The sequence below is a fragment of the Osmerus mordax genome, chromosome 11 (assembly GCF_038355195.1).
Source record: "Osmerus mordax isolate fOsmMor3 chromosome 11, fOsmMor3.pri, whole genome shotgun sequence".
In the NCBI taxonomy this organism is placed as follows: domain Eukaryota; kingdom Metazoa; phylum Chordata; class Actinopteri; order Osmeriformes; family Osmeridae; genus Osmerus; species Osmerus mordax.
Window position 1 is genome coordinate 15,809,149 of NC_090060.1, and position 19,855 is coordinate 15,829,003.

Below are 19,855 nucleotides of genomic sequence, written 5' to 3' on the forward strand. Positions count from 1 at the left end.
TGTGTTTCCGAAACTCCCATTAGACTCACCGCGGATTGACATGTTGATTGGTTCTTCCTCTCGAGGCACGGCAACACCTTATTTTTCTCCGAAGTCCTGTTGAACCGGTCACCCCCAGGCTTCTCACTCGTAAATCTGCGGATATGGAGTTGTTTGGCTTTCTCGCTTGGTTTCCATTTCGCTTTGCTTGGCGTGGATGGGGAGTGTAAGAGGCCAGAACGAGTTTGACCCATTCTGTATACCGTAGTTCAGACACAGACCTTCAACGATGGGTTGTTATAGTTTGTAACCATTCGTGCTTCAGAGCAGCATAAGTCACGTGATCCAATGATTCACATTTTCGGGTGGTGAGTCGTAAATGTGATTAATTTTCTCCTCTTTGAGCGCGGCTTGTTTTTTCTGGAACAAAATTATTTTCATAGTATTTTATTATAAAACATCACACATGGGCTCCTTTTTTTCTTTATTCTTTTAAATTTATTTTTTCATCAATGTGCCAGTAAACAAATCCCAAAAATTTTGGAAACTTTTAGACATCTTAATGCTGCACAGTAATGTTGGGCTGATGAAAAGGTGAGATTATTCGCTCTGTTATCAACAGGTAACACTCATGCCAAAATATAACCATCACACTTAGGTTTTGTTCTATATTTAAAATGACATTCCAATCAGGTTTGTTGACTGAGATTTATGAAGTCTATCAAGCAATCAATCTGGTTTGAGGCAGAAATAGGGATGTCTTTCTTCCTGAAGTAAAAGCCAAGAAGGTGAGCTCAACAGCCAACAGAGATCAAACAGTCCAGAATTCTGCTGCCCCCCTGTGTTTGTACATTGCCTGACTCTTTTTTTGGTTTTCAGGTATCATGCAACATCAATGACAACACAGAGGAGTTTAAGAGATTCAGCTATATTAAAACGTAATTTACTGGACCCTCCACAAGTATCAGTCTAGCAGCCACAGTCCTCACAGAACATCAACTCTGCCCTAGTTTCAACAGAGCTATGTAGAGTTGGAGTGGGCCGGTGGTAACTGAAATCTATATTAAAAAATAAATCAGTTTACTGTGGTATTGGGCATATGTGTGGTTTTAAAATAAAAATGAATGCTGGCATTTTTATGGAAAATACGTCCTAATGTCCTCAGCCAAATTTCACACAGTCAGTAATCATTAGAATTTGGCCTCCTTGTCAGAAAGGAATGCTTGTGGACAGGAAGTGACACAGCAATGGAACAAATAACTCAATAGAACTCTCACACACACACACATACACGTTAGTTGTTTCTTGGTTGGCATGACTTATAGGACTTAACACAAATTGCTCACTGCTGCTACTGGCAGTTTAAAAAGTCCCTTATCCCTGAATATTTTGTATAAGACTTCATGTTTAGATATGTCCTTTCAGAAATGACTAAACTGAACACAGGGAAATGTTACGCTGATTCAAAAGCTTCCACATCATGTAGACATGTCACAGATTAAATAGTGTCTAAAAATATACAATGATCAGGGGGGATAGAGAATAATTGCATTACAAAATGTTAACACTTCACAGCTGCATTCTTCTATCTATATAAATATGGCAGCCTTAACGGATACATTCTGCAATTGCATACTTGAATTACAACTCAGAAATACAAAAGCCTACATACAATAAAAGTTATATTTGAAAAGACCTACCATCAACAGAGCATCTATGAACTTCACTCCTCTGTCAGTAACTATGGGGAAGTGTGTTTGTGTAGTGTCTGTACGTAGTAGTATGCCGTTGCATGACTCTGTGGCTTATCTATTTAGCAATGTGTGCAATAATCTTGTGAGGTAAAAACATGCGGTGAAGTGAAAGAGGAAGCCCATGTCAAAACACTTAGACTGGGACACACCCTCAACATGAATTAGGACAAATCCCCAATCAGACTTACAGAGTTACAATAAAGAATTTTCAGATCACGCAAACACAAACAATTAATCTGCATTTAATTAAGGGGAACAACTAGAGTCTTAAGTATAAGGTTTTATACTCATGTTTATTTATAATGAATCAATATAACAACGATAACAATTATGTATATGTTTTGGATGTAGAGGTTTCCATATTGAAAGCTAATTAATTGACTGCCATTTTTATTTTATACATGCTATGTAATTACTGTAATATGGATTACTGTTTACGGGTGCAAACTATTGAAAGGTGCATTCGTATTTTCACACCGCTCGTACTCCCACGAACAATCATTTCACAATGTAGCCTACCCGAGTCTGTCAGGTTGGATTGGATTAATGTTCTCTACTGCTTGAATTCAGTTGAATTTGTATTCTTGCACTTTTTCCATTAACAGGTTTTATTTCTTTTTTGCAAACTGATGTACGAAAAGAGATTTATCAGTATGAAACCCAACCTAAAAGTGTTTCCAGGTCACGTGTTTAGTGTACGTGCAGTTCCGTTCTGGATTCACTTACGCCGGAAGTCAAGTTGTGTTATTGCTCAGCTCCAGTGTGCCCGTCATGTGATAGTTGTACAAGGAGTAGCTGACAGTAGCAATCAAGCTACCAGAAGAAACCAAACCAAGGAAAGAAGTTGGATTTTGATCCACAAGGGCCGATAAGTGGTCGGTTTCTCTTTTAAACCGTTTTTTGCGAAGAGAAGCTGGAGATAGGGGTCGCATAGTTTGGCACAACGCCGAACGCCCTGAGAGGACGACATGGGTTGCTGTTACAGCAGCGAGAACGAGACCACAGAGCAGGTAAGTAGCCGCTAGCCGATTAGCTTTTAACAATTATGTATTCGTAATCGTATTTGTGTCGATATTGAAGATACCCAAGTGCTCCATATTCAGCTATTTTTCTAGTATCGTCGTAGGCAGTGTCAAAATCATTTCTGGTGGTTTTGGCGTTTGAGTATATGAAGATAGCGAAATTTGTCACACAACAAGTGCTAATAAGATACCATGCCTAGCCGAGCTCCCTGCTCGCCACCCAAACATTTATTTAATATCTAGGTATCTGTGTGTCGGAATATGTGTGTCCAGAATGAGTAATACATGCCCCTACTGCACTGCATGAGATTACATTGACCAAGATTCACGTAGCGTCGCATATCCAACATAATCAATTGCCGATAAGCCAGTTGACTAGCTAACAACAGCCAGACACTGCGTTTTAAATTGGCATAGTCACATGTTCACTTTGGACTACAGTCCTGACCAATCAACTTTGCAGTTGTTGTCATATGATCAACAACTTTTCATACTGTTGCGAGGAGGGTGGCCAACACAAGGAGTCAGCTTTACTTCTGGAAAATGTTTGTCTTGTTAAAGAACATTTATGTTTGTCTCGGATAATGACTGATGATGTCTGAAATCAGACTTGGTTTGTTTGGTGCTGGTGAAATGCACAATACGTACATGATCAGGTGTATTACATTGCCTTTACTTTAGCACCTATGCTACACGGTGTAGCCTACAGAGAATTATTGATGGCTAACACCTTCTGATCGATATGGGGAAAGACAAAGGAACCGGGGAGTTGTGCCTATGGATGTCTGGGGTCATATTTGGTGATATTTCTATTTCCTGTTCCTCAGGATCCGGATGAGCGTAAGCCGTTGATTCCCCACCCGAACCCTGACAGCAAGCCCCTCAATGGCACAGAATGGAGCCCTGCCAGTGTTCCGTCAGCACGAACAGACGAACAGGCACTCCTGACTTCCATCCTTCACAAGACAGCTCTGTAAGACTCACACAGATGCAAACTGCAAGCAACGTTCCACTGACTGACTATGCTAACTGCTTTGCCCTGTTCCTTTCAGAAACATCATTGATGTGTCGGCTGCAGACTCCCAAGGCATGGAACAACATGAGTATATGGATAAAGCGCGGCAATACAGGTGTGTTAGGTTGTGGTCAGTCACAGGTATATAATATTAGATGTTTTGATTTGTGACTGTGTCTAGTCTGGGCTTAACGTGTTCTTTGTGCTTGTCTTGTTTTCAGTACAAAGCTGGCTGTGTTCAACAGTAGTCTCTCTCAGAAGAAGCCCCAGCTACTCCCGTCCCTCACCAGCCAGCCCCACCAAGTGCTCGCTAGTGATCTAGTGCCATACTCAGATGTGGAACAGGTAAAAGACACGCGCCGTCAATTTACGATTCACACTGCCCATTAACAATGGTGTATATACATTTACATTACATTTAGTCAATTAGCAGATGCTCTTATCCAGAGCGACTTACAGTAAGTACAGGGACATCCCCCCCGAGGAAGGTAGGGTGAAGGGCCTTGCCCAAGGACACAACTTAATGTTTGCACGGCCGGGAATCGAACCGGCAATCTTTTGATTACTAGCCCGATTCCCTAACCGCTCCCTATATACGGTTGTTGGCTTCACACGCTGTGGTTTACCTCAATATTATATCTATGTGTTTTGCAGGTGTCCAAGATTGCAGCATATGCTTTCAGTGCAATCTCTCAAATCAAGGTTGACGCGAAAGAAGATCTTGTGGTTCAGTTTGCTATCCCCTGAATCTGTGACACAGCCTCGACATGGCGCCCCGCTTCCACTCTCGCTTTGTCGCCTCTTCGCATCCCCAGGTCCATCATGCATACATACACCTCAACCCCTGTGCTACTTGGTAATGTTACTAACAGCTACAGCTCAGGACAAAACTGATAATGTTCAAGTCTCAAATGATACCCTATACATACACATATAGCTGAACCAAGACTGCGGTCACCATGGTGTGATGAGCGATGAGAACCATGAACCCCCCTCTGAGAAAGAACCCCCCTCACACACACATTTAGAATCACCTCTGGAAAACCAAAAAATGTTCATGTTTAAGACTTGTCCAGATATTTAATTTTTTTTTCCAATCATAGTAAAAAAACAACAACAAAAACAAAGTATTTTTACGTTTTTGTTTTGAGAAATGAGCTGCCAGGCGTTACCTAATTGATTTGCACGATAGCTTGCATGGTCTGTTGTGTACTTACTGATGTGTAGGTAGACAGGGATTCTTTGCTCTTCTCCAGAGGGCACTTGCCACCATAATGGAAGATTTGCATCCAGACCTAGCATACATTATCCTAATTCATCCAGAACAGACGATATAAAAGCGCAGTTACATTCAGTGTGTGTGTGTGTGTGTGAGGGGGGGGGGTGTTAGGTTAAATGCCTGAGTTTACGAGGAGAAATTCTTTCTTTTTGCAGTTCCATAGCTCAAATAAATTTACTTGCTGGCGGTTCTTCAATTTGTATCTTTAACAGATTCATTAAGGAAAGGGGCAGGATACGGATGAGGGGCTTGTAAATGTAAATGTATGTCAATGCCTTTGTACATAATTGTGTGATTCCCTCAGAAGCAGGAAATAGATTGTATGAAGCTCCCCTTAGTTGAGAGTTGGTTGGTCAGAATGGGCTGAGGCATCACTGGGGTTGTGCAAGTAGCCAAGCAGAGTTTTTCCAGTCACTAAAACACCTCAAACACAAAGGTGGAAGACTTTTAATTAAAAAAATCAACAGATTGTAATAAGTAATCTTTTATTTGTTGGTGTGAAAGCAGTAACTAACGGCCATAACAGCAGTTTGAGAGATCAACATTAATATGATTATCCCTCTGCAGGGTAAAGGAGCTCTTGTGATTATTTATTTCTGTTTTAAGTGTATTTATCCTCTTTGTGGGGAGGGTACAAGTGTGTGTGGTGAGAGACTTGCCTCTTTGAGGTCTTTAAAGGGATGATCTGCTAGGCTGTGATTTTTTTTTTTTTACTATTAATTTGGGCTTTTTGCTGTGTGCTCATAGTTTTTTGTTTTGTTCTGTTACTTCAAACATTTACTACTACCTGGATTACTTTGTACATTTTTAGGCTAGTACCAAAAAGTTTCAACATGTGTTAATCCATTTTCCCAATTTATTGATTAATGCATTAAAGACTTTCAACAATACATTTTGGTTTGTGTGATCCTGAATTTGAGATGAGAGAGAGAAACTGAAGTGAAAGTAGTAGTTCTGGTTATCTGCATATCTGTAATGAAACAAAAACTGCACACATCTACTAGCTTCACCACAACAAAGGGGAAAATAAAATTCATCAAAAAAAATTACATGATACTTTATTTAAAAGCTTCCCAGCTTGAGTTTGGGATCAAGGAACTTCTTGCTCAAGTTCTCTTGCTGCCTTTCCATGGATACAGGTCAGGTTCCCTTCCTACCGCTTTTGCCACGGTTGCCAGGGCGCTGCCAGACTTGAGCCAGTGTTCTCTCCTGGCGTGTTATAGCACTGAAGTCAAACTTTTTCAATTGAGGCAGAACTGCAATCACATACCTCCTAACAGACAAAGACACGTGATACAATATTATGGCATGACTAATGTACAATAATACATGTGTTAGGCAGATGCCTCTTAACCCTAAGTAGTATTCAGAGGTGTATAACCGTACTTTCATTTAAGACAGAGCCTGGGTACTGTTCATGTGTAAATGGTGTTGCTAGGCAGACAGCAACACTGTGTAACTGGACCCTGATCTCTGCTCCTTTTAAGCACCTGTCAGAAATCTAAACAGCTGCAAGCTAGCTCAGCACCGGTTACACATAGCACACACATACAGCTCTCAGATGGTGCACTCTCAAAACCCTTTGAGGCTGAGGACAGGATGAGCTATGGGTGTCTCACAGGGTCCAGTTAACTTCTACCCAACATATTGGATGATCACATATAAATAGATGCTACAGAAGGAAAAGATTAAGCATCGCTAGGCCTATGATACAGTGCCATTCACACCAGGTGCAGGGGGGGGGGGGGGTTATTTGAGTGTCAGTACCTGTAGCCGTTCTCGTTTTCTACAGAGTTCCCATGCATGGTGAGTGTGTGCAGGAAGGGCAGGGCTCCTAGTTTGTCCACCTCTGAAAGGTTACAGATGCTGTTACCATGGAGATACAACACCCGCAGCTCTGGAAGCTCACAAAGGACCTGAGAGACAGTTTCATTTGATAGTTTAATGATTTAATCATTTAAAAAACACACACTGAGCATAAAGTTGACGGTTGGTGACAGTTGGTAGTAACCCGATATGATATGGACTACTAGGCCTACACCATGACGACGAAGACTCACTGCGTTTATGTGTGATATGTCGTTGAAGGAGAGGTCCAGCCAGGACAGCAAAGCTGGTTCAGAGAAGTAGTGTTTGACAGTTTCACAAAGGCCACTCAGCTCGGTGAGGAAGTTGTTGTTGAGACGTAGCGAACGGCTGCAGAACTTATCCTCCGAGTTCTTTCTCACTGGCCGCAGTCCGTGATTGGGCTCCTCGTTCAGTGCATCTTAGAGAAAAAGTGAGAGAAAGTAAACGTTGAGAGACAGGCAGATCGAGAGTGAGAAAGGTGAACGTGATTAGCAGTAAACTGTTGGCGGAACAGTCACATTTGAATTCAATATTTACCTGCCACTGAACTAAGGCTTTTGAATGAAAAATCCACCGGAGCTCCATACATTTTTCAGGCTTTTGAAAGTAAAACAAGTCTTATAGTAGACTTATAGACTTAAGTCTTATATAGATATTCTAAGAACCTACATGAATTTATTAACGTTAGCAGATCATTAGCTATATATAATGCACAACAACTTGAAATAAGCTTCTCCCATCGCCCTGCTGGTTAGAAAGAAACTTAGGATTCAACAAAAGTTTCCACATTAGCCATTCAATTTGCTAACCGGCAGCATCCTATTGAGATAAAGCTGCAAAATATAACTATCACTATCATCTATAACTATGAACAATATATTGACTGGTATACACGTTGCAAAAACATATTTATAGGAATTTAGTCAGGTAAACGTGGCGCAGAAAGCTTTGTTTACATAGAGAGCTCACACTGTTTTTGGAACTACACACTCCAACAAAACCTGTTTCCAAGGTGACGGGGGTGGGAAATGTAGTTACTTTTAATTGTCCTTAATGTGTGGTTTTACACCAAATAAACCTGTTAAATACCTCCAACCTTTGTAATAAAATGTTTATACATACAATAGGTTGATTTATATGAAGTGCAAAGGCACAAATAACACGCACATAATCAGGAAAACTGTATCCAAGAACTACAGTGACTGTGTATTGGCAAGAGCCCGTCTACGTCCGCCCGTCCCTTAGTCAACTTCCGGTACAATCACCAATCAAAGCTATGCAGCTTCAGTTGCGCCGAAATTTAAAAGAAGGACGGGTCGAAGAATACGAAAGGGTCAAGCTGTGTAAGTTAGCTCTCTTTGGACAATTACTTTTTCGGGCTGACAGGCAAGTTCAGTTTATTTTCTAAATATGCTCTGAGTCTAGCTATCTATAAATGTTTCCTAATGGGGCACATTTTCATAGGTTTAAATAAAATAGTTTCTGCACGTTAGAGAGTGACTGCAAACATTTGAAACAAGTCAAGTTTTCTGACTACACGCCTCGGTTCTGGATAACTAGCCTAGCAGACACTGTTAATCACTAAGCGTAGCCTGGTACTGAACTGTATCCTCCTTGCTTGTTTTTTATTTATAGTTTGTAGATTTTAGGTCGACTTAATGTAATTGGTAGCTAGTAGCTTAGTTAGTTTGTGCCAGTCACATCTAGTTAGCTCGGAAATATTGTTTCTATTTGAGTCTTTTAGCTCTACAACTTTGCTTACCATCTCGCTTGCACATCTAGCTAACGTTCGTGAAATGGCCATCAACAAACTGAAAGAAGAGGCGATTTTGGAATGGGTAAGATGGCAAATTTAAAAAGGCAAATATTAGCACTACCTGTTGGAGAAAACGGTGCAAACTTGACAATTGGTTTGTTACTGAGTAATGAGTACAACAACTCGCACTGATCCAAACAGGTCAACAGCATGAAGTTGGATCTGCCAGTTTTTAGGATCATCGATTTACAAGACGGACTTTTACTGATGAGAATTGTGCATAAATTGTAAGTTGAAACAGATTTCCTTAACCAGCAGATGTTGTTTTGTTTGTTAATTTGACAATTAGACCTGGTGACCTGTATGTCATTATCTCTCCTGCTGTCTCAATCTCAGAAAAAAAGAAGAACCCCCTGAGAGCATTCTGGAGCTGCCTGAAGACAGGTTCCAGTTAATCGCTGACTTCTTGCAAAGTAAATCAAGTTTTACTGATAAGGAATGTCCAGGAACATCACAAAGTACACCCAGACTATATGATTTTAATCACTTCTATCTATTAGGAGAATGCAGATATCTTGCAAGCCAGGGAACTCTGGTCAACTGGGAAAACCTTTTACAAGGAATAAACCTTGAGGTGGAATTGTCAAAGGTGTGTCATGCACATCGAAAAATCATATGGGATGTCAGTTCGCTGTCTAATTGTATTTTAAAAATGTCTCACTTTTCCTGTTGTGTTTTTAGGTTGTTTTGTTGCTGCTGTTCCAGGCTTCTATGAAAGGCTCTCAAAGTCTCAATGTTCTGGAGTATAGAATTGAGGTAGGAGGATTCCTGATCCATGTGATGCACAATCCATAAACCAGTAGAGAACAGTAGTGATTTGTTTTTCCTTCCCTTGACTTTAGCTTGAACTTGCATCCATGCTTCGCTTTGTAATGGATAGTGAGAGTGAAATCAGCATAAGCAATTGCCTGGAAAAATACCTGAAAAAGGAATGTAAGTTGTGAAATACATATATTTTTCCTTCATGAATATTAATGGTTTACGTGGCTTTCCAAATAAAAATAAAATAAACTCCTGTCTCCCATGGCTCTCTAACCTTCAGCGGTGGTGTCCAAGCTTGTGAGGAGTGACAGTTCCACTGCCTCCTTCACAGACGACGAGTCACCTGTCTTCCAGCGCTCCCAGAGTGTGCAATTCCTGGAGCTCAACACTGTCGCCACCTCTTCTGTGAGGTAGCATTAACTTGACATGCATGCCTGGACATCCTCATTTCTCTCAGGGATCAATTAAGTTCCTAATTATTTAGAATATCTTATCTGACAAATCGAATAGCTTACAGCTTGTTGAGAATTTGGACCAATTATGTAATGTACTTTGACATCTGTTATATCATTTTTGAAAGAATCTAGCTTTAGAGTAGGATAGCTTTGCATCTGTGTTTAAAGACACACATCCTCCTCCTTTTCTCCGAAGCTCTCCTCTGCAAGATATCATGAGAACTCCTCAGTTCCAGCGGAGGATGCGGATAAAGGAGCTGGCCCAAGAGAGGGAGATGAGGGACGAGTTGGAAAGAGAGCTGGCCAACTACAAAGCCACTATCCAACAGAGAGGTATCAGTCCAAGATCACTCTCCTGTAAAAACCTTCAGCTTTTTGTTTCAGAAGAACTTCTCAAATGTTCTTGCTCTTCTGACACACTTGTGTTCTTGCAGAGACTCAGATCCACCAGCTTCAGCATCGTTTGGAGAGACTGCAGAGGGAGCAAGCAGAGCTGGAGGAGGGTCCTAGAGCAGAGCTGGAAGAACTGCAAACCAAGAACCAGCGGTAGGGTGAATAGAGCCTGTGTGTTCTTCAAAGTTCAGTCTCTGTAACTGAATCTGGTAAACAGAGTGTCTCTCACAGGCTGCAGTCTCGTCTCCACGAGGTTCTAAAACAGAACCAAGATCTGAAGACCACCTCCTCTCACATGGAACGCAAGGTGGACGAGCTCACAGAGGAGAACGGGACTCTCTCTGTCCAGGTGATGACTGAAAACCAGTTGTGTGTGTGTTGGTGTACAGAGTATAAGGGCTTTTGGTGAACGTGTGTGTGTGTGTGTGTGTGTGTGTGTGCGCGCACCTGTCAGGTGGGAGAGGTGTGTTCTCGGCTGCTCAGAGCAGAGACTGAGGTGGGGAGGGTGACAGAGACACAGGCGTCAGCTCAGGAGAAATGGAGGAGCAGAAACGGACAGCTTACGGCGGAACTCAGGCATGCGACTGCAGAGAAGGTAAATGGGTCTCGACCTTAAAGGCAGGGTCTGGAAGTTTGGCGAACATAGCAATTTTGGCTTGAATTTGAAAGGATTCACACCTAAATATCCCACCCCCTCCCTTCAAAGACACTCCCCCAAAACACATGACTTCTGCCGGGAGGTAGGTAGGTAGACAGACAAGTAGCCTGACCAATTTGCTCCATCATTAAGTTCGGTCCAAACTAAATGATGGTGAATATTACAATCCTGCTACGCTCACAGATATCAGATTGATGTCAAACCTGTATGTTTCTCAGGATGTGAAGTTTATTTAATCAAATATGAAAAAAGAGCATCTCAAAATTCCCCCCCCCCCAAATAGAAGTGTACATTATACAAAATACATGTTGGTGTTGCTTCCTGACAAGTGATATAATGACGACCTGTGTCATCTCTGCCCTTCAGGAGTGTTTGAATGAAAAACTTGAGATCCTTCAAAGTAAGATCCAGTCTCTGGAAGATGAGCTCAGTCAAGCCTTGGCCCAGGAGAAAGGGGAGAGCATGGGACCCATCATGGAGGTAAGCAGAGGCATCACAAATGTATTACTTCTGAGTCTGTCCCCTGTCTGATAGCAGATGTTATGAATATTGACAGTTTTACTTAAAACAAATGGCCTTTTCTTCACAGTGGGAGCAGCTAAGACAGGAGCTGGTTGCTGCCACTCTCAGACACACTGAGCTGGAGGTCACCATCTCCAGTCTGGAGGGGCAGATCCAACAGACCAAGGCCCAGCATGCAGAAGAGAAGGCCCAGCTTCAGTCAGAGAGCCAGCTTCTCCAGGAGGTTGTGTCTGACCTCCAGGGGACCCTGAGTGCTCTCAAGGCTGAAAAAGAAGCTCTTCAACTGGCCTTGAAGGAACAGAGCGACTCTCTGAACGCCCAGCTCCAGAGCCTGAGCCAAGAGTTGGACCGCCTTACCACTGCCATTCAGCAGAAGGAGAAGGAGGTGCAGGCACTAAGAGAAGAGGTTCAGGAGGAGAGGAGGAAGGGAGGGGAGCTGAGCCTAGCCTTAGATAAACAGGGGAGAGAGGCCAGGGAAGAGATTCAGGGTTTGAAGGTCCAGGTAGAGACCATGGAAACATCTCTCAAGGGGGCCGAGGATGAGATCCAGGCCAGGGAAGGGCAACTGGTGAGGTATCAGAATGAGAGCTCGGCACAGAAAGAGCTGCTGCGAGAGGAGATCCAGAGTCTGAGGGTTCACATGCACAGCATGGCGGAGTCCCTGAGGAAAGCCGAGCAGGACATGAGGGCTAAGGAGGAGCAGCTCACAAGCAACCAACAAGAGAACACCAAACAAGCGGACATGCTGCAGGAATGTGTGGCCTCTACCAAGGAGGAGGTTGAAAGACTAAAGGAAGCACAGAGTGAGAAAGAGGTTCTCCTCCTCCAGGCCACAGAGAAGATGGAGGCCCTCCAGGCAGAGATCTCTACCGTCTCGTCCCTCTCTGCAGATAAAGACCTGCAGCTCAGCAGCCTGCGAGAGGAAGTAGCAAACCAGAGCAACTCACTGAGGAGCACTGTGCAGGAGGTGCAGGCCAAGGAGGAGCTGCTTGCCAAGTTTCAGGAGGAGAACATCCAACAGAAGGAGGTGCTGCAACAGGAGATCCAGTGCCTGAAGGTCCAGGTGGAGAGCATGGGTGACTCCCTTAGGAGGGCTGAGGAGGAGATCCAGACCAAGGAGCAGCAGCTGGCTAGGAGCCAGGAGGAGTTTGTCCACCAGAAAGAGGAGTTTCAGGATCATGTGGCTTCCAATGAAAAGGAGGTGCAGAGCATAAAGGAGGAGGTGCAGGCTAAGGAAGAACAGTTGGAAGCATTGAAACTGGAGATCTGTTCCCAGAAAGGCATGCTGCAGGAGGAGATCCAGTGCCTGAAGGTCCAGATGGAGAACATGGTAACTTCTCTCAGTAAAGCTGAAGAGGACATCCAAGCCAAAAAGGAGCAGCTGGCTAAGAAAGAGCAGGAGCATATCCAACAAAAGGAGGTGCTACAGAGCCATGTGGCTGCCACAGAGGATGAGGTGAGAGAACTGAAGCTGGCTCAGAGTGAGAAGGAGGTTCTCCTCCTCCAGGCCACAGAGAAGATGGAGGCCCTCCAAGCAGAGATCTCTAGTGTCTCGTCCCTCTCTGCAGATAAAGACCTGCAGCTCAGCAGCCTGCGAGAGGAAGTAGCAAACCAGAGCAACTCACTGAGGAGCACTGTGCAGGAGGTGCAGGCCAAGGAGGAGCTGCTTGCCAAGTTGCAGGAGGAGAACATCCAACAGAAGGAGGTGCTGCAACAGGAGATCCAGTGTCTGAAGGTCCAGGTGGAGAGCATGGGTGACTCCCTTAGGAGGGCTGAGAAGGAGATCCAAACCAAGGAGCAGCAGATGGCTAGGAGCCAGGAGGAGAGTGCCCATCAGGCGGAGGCTCTCCAGGGGGTGATCCAGGGTCTGAAATGCCAGGTGGACAGTGTAGCGGCTTCGCTGACAAAGGCCGATGATGAGCTGCAGCAACGAGAAGAACTGCTGGCTAGCTTGCAGAATGACAGTGCCCGGCAGGAAGAACTGCTTCAGGCAGAGATTCAGAGCCTGACTGTACAGGTGGGCAGCATGAGTGCCTCTCTTCAGAAAGCCTTGGAGGACACCAAGGCCAAAGAGGAGCAGCTCGCTATGCAACAGCAAGAGAGCACCCAGCTAAAGGAGGCATTGCAGGAGAAGCTGTCCACGTCTGCCGAGGAAGTGCATAGGCTGAAACAGGAAGTCAAGACCAAGGAGGAGCTTCTAGAAATACTGAAAAAAGACAACTCGGCTCAGATTGTGCTGCAAGAGGAGATCATGTCTGTCAAAGAACAAATTGGGAACCTGAATGCCACTTTGAGAAAGGCTGAGGTGGAGATAAGCACCAAAGAGGAACAGCTGGCCAAGACCAAACAGGATAGTGCCCAACAATTGGAGATGCTGCAAAACCTCTTGTCTACTACTGAGGGAGAGGTGGGAAGGTGGAAGCAGGCTAAGAGTGAGAAAGATGTTCTCCTCCTCCAGGCCACAGAGAAGATGGAGGCCCTCCAGGCAGAGATCTCTAGTGTGTCGTCCCTCTCTGCAGATAAAGACCTGCAGCTCAGCAGCCTGCGAGAGGAAGTAGCAAACCAGAGCAACTCACTGAGGAGCACTGTGCAGGAGGTGCAGGCCAAGGAGGAGCTGCTTGCCAAGTTGCAGGAGGAGAACATCCAACAGAAGGAGGTACTGCAACAGGAGATCCAGTGCCTGAAAGTCCAGGTGGAGAGCATGGGTGACTCCCTTAGGAGGGCTGAGGAGGAGATCCAGACCAAGGAGCAGCAGCTGGCTAGGAGCCAGGAGGAGTTTGTCCACCAGAAAGAGGAGTTTCAGGATCATGTGGCTTCCAATGAAAAGGAGGTGCAGAGCATAAAGGAGGAGGTGCAGGCTAAGGAAGAACAGTTGGAAGCATTGAAACTGGAGATCTGTTCCCAGAAAGGCATGCTGCGGGAGGAGATCCAGTGCCTGAAGGTCCAGATGGAGAACATGGTAACTTCTCTCAGTAAAGCTGAAGAGGACATCCAAGCCAAAAAGGAGCAGCTGGCTAAGAAAGAGCAGGAGCATATCCAACAAAAGGAGGTGCTACAGAACCATGTGGCTGCCACAGAGGATGAGGTGAGAGAACTGAAGCTGGCTCAGAGTGAGAAGGAGGTTCTCCTCCTCCAGGCCACAGAGAAGATGGAGGCCCTCCAGGCAGAGATCTCTACCGTCTCGTCCCTCTCTGCAGATAAAGACCTGCAGCTCAGCAGCCTGCGAGAGGAAGTAGCAAACCAGAGCAACTCACTGAGGAGCACTGTGCAGGAGGTGCAGGCCAAGGAGGAGCTGCTTGCCAAGTTGCAGGAGGAGAACATCCAACAGAAGGAGGTGCTGCAACAGGAGATCCAGTGCCTGAAGGTCCATGTGGAGAGCATGGGTGATTCCCTTAGGAGGGCTGAGGAAGAGATCCAAACCAAGGAGGAGCAGCTGGCTAGGAGCCAGGAGGAGTTTGTCCACCAGAAAGAGGAGTTTCAGGATCATGTGGCTTCCAATGAAAAGGAGGTGCAGAGCATAAAGGAAGAGGTGCAGGCTAAAGAAGAACAGCTGGAAGCATTGAAAACTGAGATCTGTTCCCAGAAAGGCATGCTGCAGGAGGAGATCCAGTGCCTGAAGGTCCAGGTGGAGAGTACGGGTGACTCCCTTAGGAGGGCTGAGGAGGAGATCCAGACCAAGGAGGAGCTCATAGCCAAGCAGCAGCAGGAAAGGTCCCAGCAACAGAAGGTGTTGGAGGACCACATGTCGGCCTCTGAGGAGGAGATCAAGAATCTGAGGCTTGATGTCCGGGCCAAGGAGGAGCTATTGGATAGCTGGCAGAAGGAGGAAACTCAACAGCAGGTCAAGATCCAGGGCCTGAAGGTTGACATGGAGAGCATGGACAACTCCATCAGGAAGGCCAATCAGGAGATCCAAGCTAAGCAAGAGGAACTTTCCAAGCAAAACCAATTTGACACCCAACAGAGGGAGTTCCTGCAGGGGAAGTTATCTGCTTCTGAGGAGGAGGTGAGGAGGCTGAAAGAGGACATTCAAACCAAAGAGGAGCTACTGGCCAGGCAGCAGCAAGAGGTGCTGCAGCAGGAGCTGGCAGCCAAGGAGGTGAACCTCAAGGAAAAAGATGTTGTCCTTCATGAGAAGGAAGCTCTGGAAGCCAGGGTCCTCCAGGCTGAAGGGGCTCAGAAGGAGCTGGAGAGGCAGCTTGAGGTGTTGCGCCTGGAGAAGGAGAGCTTTGCTGCAGCCAAACAGGCTATGGAGAGGGAGGCTCGTGCTTCCCATACGCTGGAGGAGGTACTGCAGAGGGAGATGGTTTCTCTGCGCTCGGTTGAACACTACAAGGCACAGGTAGGCCATCAGCCCAACTGCATCAGACACACACAGACGTCTCTCTCTTAGCTACACGTTTGCCACACACACACACACACACACAAATGGCAAACGGACGGTCTTGTGGCATTGACAGATGGAGAAGGCCAAGGCCCACTACGATGGGAAGAAGCTTCAGCTGCAGGAGAGCCAGGGCCAGGTGCAGGAACTCCAGCGCTGCCTGGAGGTCAAAGAGCTTGAGTTCAAGGCCGTGTCTCAGGAAATGATGCTGCTGAATATGGACCTAGATAAGTTTCGGAGCAATGAAAGGCTGCTTAGTAATCAAGTCGCCAGTCTGGAGGCACAGGTACTGTATTTATGCACACACGTACGTACGTACGTACAAGCTGTTGGTCTTACATTTACATTTAGTAATTTAGCAGACGCTCTTATCCAGAGCGACTTACAGTAAGTACAGGGACATTCCCCCGAGGCAAGTAGGGTGACACCACATACATACACACATAAAATGTGTGTGTATATGTGATTTTTGTGAAAGTTATTATATTATTTATTATATGTATATTTTTTTTAACAGCTGGCATTTGCTGACCGTAACTTGCGTGAGCAGGGCAGGTATCGGGGGGGTTTGGAGAGTAACGAGGTGGAGCCCCAGAAGATCCACACCCACACGCAACAAGACAAAAGCAACGACAGTCTCGATTACAGCTTGGATGACTCGCTTAACACCACACGGTAATCTTGACCTTTCACCTCCACTATACCTGAATCACTTTGTGGGATTGAACTCCCTCTTAAGACCCAGGCCAGTGTTTAACTTCAGATCTGCCCGTACAGGAAACCATCGTTTCCGGAGGAGTCCAGCACACCCATGGTCCGTAGCTCTGAGCGCCTGGCCTCAAAGCGCCGAGCTCTACAAGGGGAATCCCTGGAGACCCTTTACTTCACCCCCATGAACTCCCGCCAGCAAAACAGGTAAGTTCATCTCTCTGAAGGTCCATATGCAACTCTGGTTATTGCACAAGCACCTCTACTGAATAAGACGGAAACATAATGTGTGTGTGTGTGGTGTGTGGTGTGTGTGTGTGTGTGTGTGTGTGTGTTAATACTAGGACCAGTACGGACTGGAGGCTTGAGGGCAGCATCACCTCTCTAGCAGAGCTGGCTCTGGATTCAGCCCGTAAACCCCCCACCTCCTCAGCCAGACGCCGAAGAACCACCCAGGTTATTAACATCACCATGAGCAAGGTAGATGGAGCATGTGTCTCACACTCTAAGCAGGGAATGCTTAGAGTATGAGACACACATTTTACATGACATTTACATTTAGCAGACGCTCTTATCCAGAGCGACTTACAGTAAGTACAGGGACATTGTCCCCGAGGCAAGTAGGGTGAAGTGCCTTGCCCAAAGACACAATGTCATCGAACCAACAACCTTCTGATTTAATAGCCCGACTCCCTAACTGCTCAGCCATCTGACAACATCTCTGATGTTTTCGCTAGTGGCAAGTCCTCTGACTCCTCTCCCTCTGTGACATGTAGAAAACTCCAGGCCGTGAGGAAGCAGTGACAGACGAAGACAACGGGATGTTCTTCACTCTGCCGGCTGCTCGCTCCCATCCCAACCTGACACGCTCGCAGGCTTCTCGCCCTGTCTCCGTGGAGATCTTCAGCACGCCAGGAAAAGCAGGCTTTGGCTCCAGCGACCAGCTCCTGAGCCTTCCGGGATACAGGCGAAGCACTGCCCACAGCATGCCCCCTCCACGGAGTGAGTTGGATGCACACCCCACCAACAAAGGGTGCAGGGTTTCGGTTGATAGGGGCCCAGTTATCTAAATGTGCTGTGTGTGTTTGCAGGCACCAGCACGTTCTGTGTCGGGGCAGATAATGAGCCTGAGCAGGCGGGTGATGACTGGATGCGGATTGCGGAGCTGCAGGCCAGAAACAAGGCGTGTCTGCCCCATCTCAAGAGCAGCTACCCCCTGGAGGTCAAGGTACGGAGTACTCAAATCAAAATGTATTTGTATAGTCCTTTTTTACAAGCAATGAGTACTCACACACACGTTATGTCACAGACACAGTTGCCGTTCTGTAAGATTGGCGTGCGTCTGTCAGCTGTATTTGCTCTCGCTGAGAGGTGCTGTAATCTCTGTGGAGATCTCCATTGAAGCCTGGCTTCTGTTCCCCCAGCCCGTCGCCACTCCAGCCTTCACCCTCACGGATGACGACCTGCGCATGGGTGACCCCACAGAGACCATCCGCAGGGCCTCCATGATGCCCGGCCAGATCCTGGACTCTGTCTCCTCACACCGCCTCTCCATGATGCCCGGCCAGATCGGGGCGGGTGTCAGCTCTCACCGGCTCTCTCTGGCGCCCAAAGCCAGTGGATCCCACATCAGCCAAACCCACGGCCGAGCCAATGGCAAACGGTCGGCTGACCAGCTACAGACCCTCTCGCCGCAGGTGGGCAGAGAACAGGGATGGAAGGGCAGCTAGAGTACATAGAGTAGAAATCTGAGCTTTTTTGAAGGTCTTCCCTGCTTTTCTCGTCTTTTTCAGTCTAAGCGCCAGGCCAGCTGTTTCCCTCGTCCCTTGACCCCCAAAGATAAAAACCGGGTGGTTTCCTCCAGCACTCTTAAAAGCCAGCCGCTCAGTCCAGTGAGTGCCCCGGATCGTTCACACTTCGGCATCGTAAACGTCCCTCGTCTCCTGTCCTTAAGTCCTTCCTCTCTCCTCTCCACCCCCACGCAGGCTAACAGGAGAGAGTCAACAATGTTCACCATCGAGAACACTCCACAGAAGGCCTCCAAGAACCTCCTGCAGCGGGGCATGAACAAGCTGCGGAGCTCAACCAGAAAGTCTCCTGGGAACTCCTCCAGGAAGTCTCCTTTGAACTCCTCCAGGAAGTCTCCTGGACAAGTTGCTCGTAGGTCCCCCAGGAAGCAGGTGGGGGCGCCCCGGGTCGGAACAACCAGACCCGCCGTCAAGTCTCCTCAGGTGGGAGCTGGGGAGAAGAGGAGATCCCCTCGCACCAGCAGGAACACGGCCCCTAGTCTAACCTCTAGCGCTCGTAAGGTAAGCCAACACACATGCAGTAACTGACAAGTAATCCTAGATGGATTGGACACCCATATCAGAGTTATCTTGACTCTTAACTTCTGAGTTATTATGTGTGTGTTCAGGACCTTGCTGTTTCCGGAGCATCTGGTCATTAAAGGTCTTTACTTGTCATTTTATTCAAACAGATTGGTCTTCAGGGGCTCTTGCTTTACACACAATCTTTTGTTTACCTTATGATTGAGAGAACCATGATGGAAGTCTCTTTATTTATTTATTGAACTACACTTTTTCCCTACATTATATCTAGTGGTGTGTATGCATGTGATGTATTTGTGTTTATTAATATCATACTGTACAGAACAATGAGGTATGTGGTGTCTTTCTCCAGAAGTGGGACTGATGTAGTGGACTGTTTGATGAATCACTGATTTCCTGTGTTTCTCCCTTAGATGATGAACTTCAGGATGAAGGTGTGAAGAACAATCACTGATAATATGTGCACATGATACTACTATGTGCACATGGTATATAATTTACATACAATACACATTATTTTCTTTTAAGAATCCAATCTTATTTCTCATTATGTGCAATTTGGATACAGTGATTTGCATATTGCATACGTTTTTGCATACTTTTTTTGTAAAAGGTTTGTCTAAAAGGCTTCCTGTCTCTTGGTATGTTTAAATATATTTCAATCGCACTTAGACATCTACATCCCATATGTAGAATTACTTTATCTTATGGTTTAAGGAGCACTAGGCTGGGTCTCAGTAAGACATAGATGCTGCCAATGTCATTTTTATGTGTTTGTGTGTAGACGTTTTACTTATTTTTCTCTTTCTTTCCTTTTTTAAAGCTTGTATTAATGACATTTTAAGTTCTTGATTATGTAATATATACATGTTCTTACTGGGCTTTAAATAAAAAAATATATATAATGGATGCGTATCCGTATAATATTTT

At 45.6% G+C, this 19,855-nt stretch overlaps 3 protein-coding genes and 1 long non-coding RNA gene across 4 annotated transcripts; 3 read left to right on the forward strand and 1 right to left on the reverse strand.

Moving 5' to 3' along the window:
• The first annotated feature begins 392 nt into the window (after nucleotides 1-392).
• LOC136951639 (uncharacterized) lies at nucleotides 393-1,105 on the forward strand. Its single transcript, XR_010877772.1, has 3 exons — nucleotides 393-573; nucleotides 673-767; nucleotides 859-1,105. It is a non-coding gene; the product is annotated as an uncharacterized lncRNA (long non-coding RNA).
• A 1,426-nt stretch (nucleotides 1,106-2,531) lies between these two features.
• Nucleotides 2,532-4,747, forward strand: lamtor1 (late endosomal/lysosomal adaptor, MAPK and MTOR activator 1). The gene is made up of 5 exons (XM_067246849.1): nucleotides 2,532-2,743; nucleotides 3,583-3,728; nucleotides 3,808-3,885; nucleotides 3,992-4,115; nucleotides 4,425-4,747. The coding sequence occupies exons 1-5, from the start codon at nucleotides 2,702-2,704 to the stop codon at nucleotides 4,515-4,517; spliced, it is 483 nt and encodes a 160-aa protein (XP_067102950.1). The 5' UTR covers nucleotides 2,532-2,701; the 3' UTR covers nucleotides 4,518-4,747.
• A 1,343-nt stretch (nucleotides 4,748-6,090) lies between these two features.
• Nucleotides 6,091-7,853, reverse strand: lrrc51 (leucine rich repeat containing 51). The gene is made up of 4 exons (XM_067246847.1): nucleotides 7,435-7,853; nucleotides 7,110-7,315; nucleotides 6,817-6,965; nucleotides 6,091-6,322 (listed from the first exon to the last, which is right to left on the reverse strand). Exons 1-4 carry the CDS (start codon nucleotides 7,484-7,486, stop codon nucleotides 6,190-6,192), a joined length of 540 nt encoding a protein of 179 aa, XP_067102948.1. The 5' UTR covers nucleotides 7,487-7,853; the 3' UTR covers nucleotides 6,091-6,189.
• Nucleotides 7,854-8,693: 840 nt separating this feature from the next.
• Nucleotides 8,694-19,800, forward strand: numa1 (nuclear mitotic apparatus protein 1). The gene is made up of 24 exons (XM_067246232.1): nucleotides 8,694-8,735; nucleotides 8,855-8,940; nucleotides 9,050-9,126; nucleotides 9,214-9,302; nucleotides 9,395-9,469; nucleotides 9,556-9,646; nucleotides 9,756-9,885; nucleotides 10,127-10,263; nucleotides 10,365-10,476; nucleotides 10,555-10,672; nucleotides 10,778-10,918; nucleotides 11,348-11,461; nucleotides 11,571-14,867; nucleotides 15,123-15,845; nucleotides 15,964-16,173; nucleotides 16,405-16,562; nucleotides 16,665-16,802; nucleotides 16,940-17,075; nucleotides 17,372-17,597; nucleotides 17,687-17,823; nucleotides 18,020-18,292; nucleotides 18,389-18,487; nucleotides 18,581-18,904; nucleotides 19,339-19,800. The coding sequence occupies exons 1-24, from the start codon at nucleotides 8,694-8,696 to the stop codon at nucleotides 19,363-19,365; spliced, it is 6,960 nt and encodes a 2,319-aa protein (XP_067102333.1). The 3' UTR covers nucleotides 19,366-19,800.
• Nucleotides 19,801-19,855: the final 55 nt, after the last annotated feature.

Excerpts from the sequence above, each read along its gene's own strand:
- lamtor1 (XM_067246849.1), top strand. The coding sequence starts at position 2,702 with ATGGGTTGCTGTTACAGCAGCGAGAACGAGACCACAGAGCAG. Across the intron at positions 2,744-3,582 it reads AGAACGAGACCACAGAGCAG|GATCCGGATGAGCGTAAGCC; the intron begins GTAAGTAGCCGC and ends CCTGTTCCTCAG. Across the intron at positions 3,729-3,807 it reads ATCCTTCACAAGACAGCTCT|AAACATCATTGATGTGTCGG; the intron begins GTAAGACTCACA and ends TGTTCCTTTCAG.
- lrrc51 (XM_067246847.1), bottom strand. The coding sequence starts at position 7,486 with ATGTATGGAGCTCCGGTGGATTTTTCATTCAAAAGCCTTAGTTCAGTG. Across the intron at positions 6,966-7,109 it reads ACATATCACACATAAACGCA|GTCCTTTGTGAGCTTCCAGA; the intron begins GTGAGTCTTCGT and ends ACTGTCTCTCAG. Across the intron at positions 6,323-6,816 it reads GAAAACGAGAACGGCTACAG|GAGGTATGTGATTGCAGTTC; the intron begins GTACTGACACTC and ends TTTGTCTGTTAG.
- numa1 (XM_067246232.1), top strand. The coding sequence starts at position 8,694 with ATGGCCATCAACAAACTGAAAGAAGAGGCGATTTTGGAATGG. Across the intron at positions 9,470-9,555 it reads TTCTGGAGTATAGAATTGAG|CTTGAACTTGCATCCATGCT; the intron begins GTAGGAGGATTC and ends CCTTGACTTTAG. Across the intron at positions 14,868-15,122 it reads AGGAGATCCAGTGCCTGAAG|GTCCAGGTGGAGAGTACGGG; the intron begins GTCCATGTGGAG and ends CAGTGCCTGAAG.